The 4645-nt window shown below is 46.4% G+C and overlaps 1 protein-coding gene across 3 annotated transcripts in view; it reads right to left on the bottom strand.

Annotated features, from left to right (window-relative positions):
- Nucleotides 1–3650: 3650 nt before the first annotated feature.
- Nucleotides 3651–4645, bottom strand: part of best2 (bestrophin 2) — a 33565-nt gene continuing 32570 nt past the window's right edge. For all 3 annotated transcript variants that reach the window (XM_043694899.1, XM_043694901.1, XM_043694900.1), the window contains exon 11: nucleotides 3651–4542. In XM_043694899.1, coding sequence (XP_043550834.1) covers nucleotides 3651–4542 — 892 coding nt within the window. The remainder of the gene's footprint in view (nucleotides 4543–4645) is intronic.

The following is a 4645-nucleotide window of genomic DNA, read 5'->3' as shown; positions in this document are numbered from 1 at the left end:
TCACAAGTATAGGGATGTCTGATAAGTGGGAGGCCTTCAAAAGTATGATAACGAGAGTTCAGAGTCATTATATTCCTATTAGAGTGAAAGGTAAGGCTGATAGTATTAGAGAACAATGGATGAATAAAAATATTGAGGTTCTAGTCAAGAATAAAAAGCAATTATATATTAGATATATAGACAACTGCGTTCAAATGATTCATTTGAACAGTATAAAGAGTTTAAGTGCATTCTTAAAAGGGAGATTAGGAAGGAAAAGAAAGGGTATGAGATAGCCTTGGCAAATAAGATTAAGGATAATACAAAAAGATTGTATAAGTACAATTAGGAACAAGAGACCAACTAGAGAGTGAGTATGGCCCCAAAGAGGCCATCTTTGTGTTGAACCACAGCCAATGACTATTAAATGACTATTTTGCGCCAGTTTTTACTATGGAGAAAGAAACAGAGGCTATAGAACGCTGGGAAATAAATATTGATGTTTTGAAAACAGTTCACATTACAAAAGATGTAGTGCTAGTGGTCTTCGAAAATATAAAGGTGGATAGACCTCCAGAAGATGATCAAGTGTGTCTCAGAACTTTGTGGTAAATTAGGGATAAAATTGCGGGCCCCTTGCAGAAACACTTGCATCATCTATATGTCGAATGACTGGAGAGTGGCTAATGTATCTTTGTTTAAGAAGGGGTGTGGGGAGAAGCCTTGGAACTATGGACCTGTGAGTCCGCCTTCAGTTGTGGTAAGTTATTGGAAGATAGGAATTATATGCATTTGGAGAGACAAGGAATTATTAGGGATAGTCAGTATGGTTTTATGTGAGGGAAATTGCGTGTCGCAAACTTTATGGCGTTTGAGGAAGTAACCATGAAGATTGATGAGGGCAGAGCGGTAGACATTGTTTACTTGGACTTTACCGTGCAGAACCTAATCAAAGGCTTTAGTAGACTAATTTAATAAAGTTAAATCACATGGGATTTCAGGTGAGTTTGCCAACTGGATACAAAATTGGTTCAATGGCAGGAGACAGAGATGGTGGAGGTGTTTTTTAGATTGGAGGTCTGTGACCAGCAGTGTTCCACAAAGATTGGTGCTGCATCCACTTTTGTTGGTCATTTGTATAAAAGATTTGGATGAGACTATAGCAGACATGCTTAGTCAGTTTGCAGATGACACCAAGATTGGAATAGTGAACAGTGAGGAAGGTTATCTAAGACTGCAAAGAGAACTAGTGGGCTGAAGAGTGGTAGATGGAGTTTAATTTGGATAAATGCAAGGTATTACATTTTGGTAAAACAAACCAGGGTGGCACTTATATGATTAAAAATAAGGGCTTGGGCAGTTGTAGAATAGAGAGAGCTAGGGATTTGGATACATAATTCTTTGAAGTTTGCGTCACGTAGGGTGTTTAGGAAGGCATAAATACTCTTGCCTTCATCGCTCAGACCTTCAAGTATAGGAGGTGTGATATTATGATGAGGTTGTACAGGTCATTGGTGAGGCCTGTTCTGGAGTACTGTGTCCAGTTCTGGTCGCCCTGTTACAGGAAGGATATTCTTAAGCTGGAGACGATTCTGAAGAGATTCACCAGCACGTTGCCAGGAATGGAGGGTTTGAATAATGGGGAGACGCTGGATAGGCTGAGACTTTCTTCACTGGCGTGTAGGGGGTTGAGGGGTGACCTTACAGGGGTTTATAAAATCATGAGGGACATAGACATGGTGAATAGAAAAGGTGTTTTCACGAGGGTGGGGGATTTCGAGACTCGAGGGCATTTTTTTTAAGGTGAGAGGAGAAAGATTTCAAAATGACGAGGGCCTTTTTGTTTACACAAAGCAGTTTGTGTGTGGAATGAACTTCCAGCAGAAGGATGCAGGTACATTTATAAGGTTTAAAAGACATTTAGATAAGTGCCTGAATAAGAAATGTTTGGAGGGATATGGGCCAAGCACAGGCAGGTGGGACTGGTTTAGTTTGGGTTATGATCGGTATGGACTGGTTGGACTGAAGGGTCTATACCTGTGCTGTACGACTCTGATTTTCTTTAATATAATAAACAAAATTCGTCTCCCTAACTCAGTTTGTGGTCTCTGCATAACAGACACTGGAAGTGTTCTAACAGAGCCTTTGAAATATCCAGAAAGCCTACTAAACTTGTTCCAAGTGAGCAATTTAACAAATACCTACAATTCCAAATTCATCAGCTAGTTGTTTAGACAATAGGTGCAGGAGTAGGCCATTCTGCCCTTCCAGCATTTCTTGTAACAAATAGTGTTGGTAACGGAATGCTTTCAGCCATAACGTTTTAAAGCAGGAGAGAAAATCAATTGATAACACCTTCCCTGCGCCCCCACCAAAAAAAGCTACATAGATCATTGTCCAAGACATCGGTCACTCTCTAGGCCAGCATTTATTTTAGGCTGGGAAATGCAAGGTTTTGAGGTCTTAAGGAATTCAAGGGGATATGGAAAGCAGGCATTAAATCTTACTGATGGTGTTGAATGGTTGAGCAGGCTTGATGGACTGAGTGGTCTCTTCCTGCTCTTGAAGTCTGTGTTTAACTGGTTCATGCTCCTAAGGAGCTTCCTTGCACTCATCCTCATGTAACCTTATTATTGTCACCTGTCCCTTTGCAGCTTGTGGTTATTGATTGTAGAATCCACTTAAACGCATTGAGCCTGATTGATGCATGTGATATGTGTAACGCATGAGGCCATGTGGACGAAGGATTACGCCATGGTGTACAGTCCACAAAGCTCATGGAGTGTGTCAAATCCTCCTCCCTCCCCTGGCGAGCTGTTCCAAAGTCCGTCCTTCCCTTAAACTGACACAACGTCCTCCCACAATTCCAACACTCCCTTCCCCCAAACAACGAGGACCTTTTCCCAAAATCTATGCAAACTGACATTTCTCTCTGCAATGATGGTGTTATTAAACTTCTCCAGTCAATTCCCATTGCTCATGAGTCGATGCTCCCAGGGTTCAGTGACTTTTGTCAGCATTACATCGGTGAACAGGCAATTAAACAAAGAAAGAAGCTAAGCATAGAATCCTGTGCACAGACAGGGGCAGTCATGTCAGAAGGAGTCGTCAGTGAAGGTTTTGAATCAAAAGCCAAGCCCACAGTCGCTGCTTTTCACTTTGCATTTCTGTCTCATTCTTGTCCATCAGACAGGCGTGTCTAATGGAAAATATTGGCAGACTCACAAGTGTGGGGTTTGACACTGAGGAGACGGGTCATCAAGAAGTAATTTAATGGGGAGGGGGGCCGCAGGCGGAAATGTTCAGCACAAACAGACGATGGGCAGCAATTGTGAAACTAATTCCTTTCTGCTCTTCATTAGGTTCTGGCAGTTGGGTAAAGAGTTTGATATGAAGAAGCAAACGGCTTTTCTCCAGAAACAGTGGACTTTGCAAAATCATTCATTCAAGCCACAAGAATTCTGACTTTTAATCTTCACAGAATCAGTGATGTCCAAGGTGGAGGAAGTCTGCTCTCGAAAGGTGATGAATTTGACAGGAGGATACAGGAAGCTTTTTTTTTCCCCAAAATAAAAAGTAGGTTGGTCTTCACAGTTCGTTTTTATTCTCTTCTTCCCGCCCCCCCCCAAAAAAAAGTTCAGTCTTAAAACCGGCCGAGCCCTTTCTCCACCTCACAGCTGGGAGGTGGTGTCTAAGAGGAAGGACTCCCTGCCGTTAACGCACGGCGGCTCGGAGATGTGCAAGAACACGCCGCCTTCCTCCGCTTGCAGAGACCGTTTGGCCGTCCCGGGCCAGTAGGATTTCACCCCGGGTTCCTCCTCGGCGGGAGACAGGGGGAGTAAAGGTGGCTTGCCCTTCACCCCGTCCCCTGGGTGCTGCAGAGCGTGCGTTCCCCGGTGCTCCGCCGAGCTGGGCGCCACCAAAGGTGGCGTGTTGTTGTTGTTGTTGTTGCCTGTGTCCGGGAGCGGCAGCATCTCCGGGTGGCTGCTGTGACCCGGGTTTTTCTGGGTCACCTGGATTCTGCACTCTCGGTAAGAATCGTAGGGAAAGAGCAAATCCCCTGAGGGTGGGGGTGTCTCTCTGGAGTTGGTGGGGGGTGCACTATCTTCGTGCAGGGGAGAGTCACCAGCTCTGGGCGGGCCATCCAGAAGACCATCATTACCCTGGTCCTGGGCGCCCGGGGGAGGCAGCGCCTTCTCGCCCACCCCCAAGCTGCTGGTCTCGGTCTCGGTCTCGGCCACGACCCCCTCTCCGCCCTCGGAGAGGAACTGGATCTTGGCCAGCGCCTTGTGTTCGCCGTAAGTGCCGCAGGAGCAGGCGGTGGTCTGGGTGTCCTGGCACAGGCAGCTGTACATCGAGGCGTCCGAGGAGACGCTGTTGCCCCGCTTGAGCAGCTGGAAGGGCCGGCCGTGGCGTGCGATGTTGCCGCGGAAGCCGGGCGACGACGGGCCGCTGGGCAGGAGGCGGCTGAACAGCGGCACATGCGGCTGCCGGGTGCCCCCCTGCTCCAAGTTCTCCTCGATCTCCTCCATCGGCTGAAAGTGCATGTCGTCTTTGGAAATCCTAGATGTTTTGTTTTTTGTGAAAGAAAAGTGCAGGTTGAGCATCCAACCACAAGAGATCACATCTTCCCCCCCTCCCCCCTTTTATTTCCCCCCTCCCCCCT

Source organism: Chiloscyllium plagiosum, chromosome 8 (assembly GCF_004010195.1).
Source record: "Chiloscyllium plagiosum isolate BGI_BamShark_2017 chromosome 8, ASM401019v2, whole genome shotgun sequence".
Taxonomy (NCBI): domain Eukaryota; kingdom Metazoa; phylum Chordata; class Chondrichthyes; order Orectolobiformes; family Hemiscylliidae; genus Chiloscyllium; species Chiloscyllium plagiosum.
This window is presented reverse-complemented; position numbering and strand designations above follow the sequence as displayed.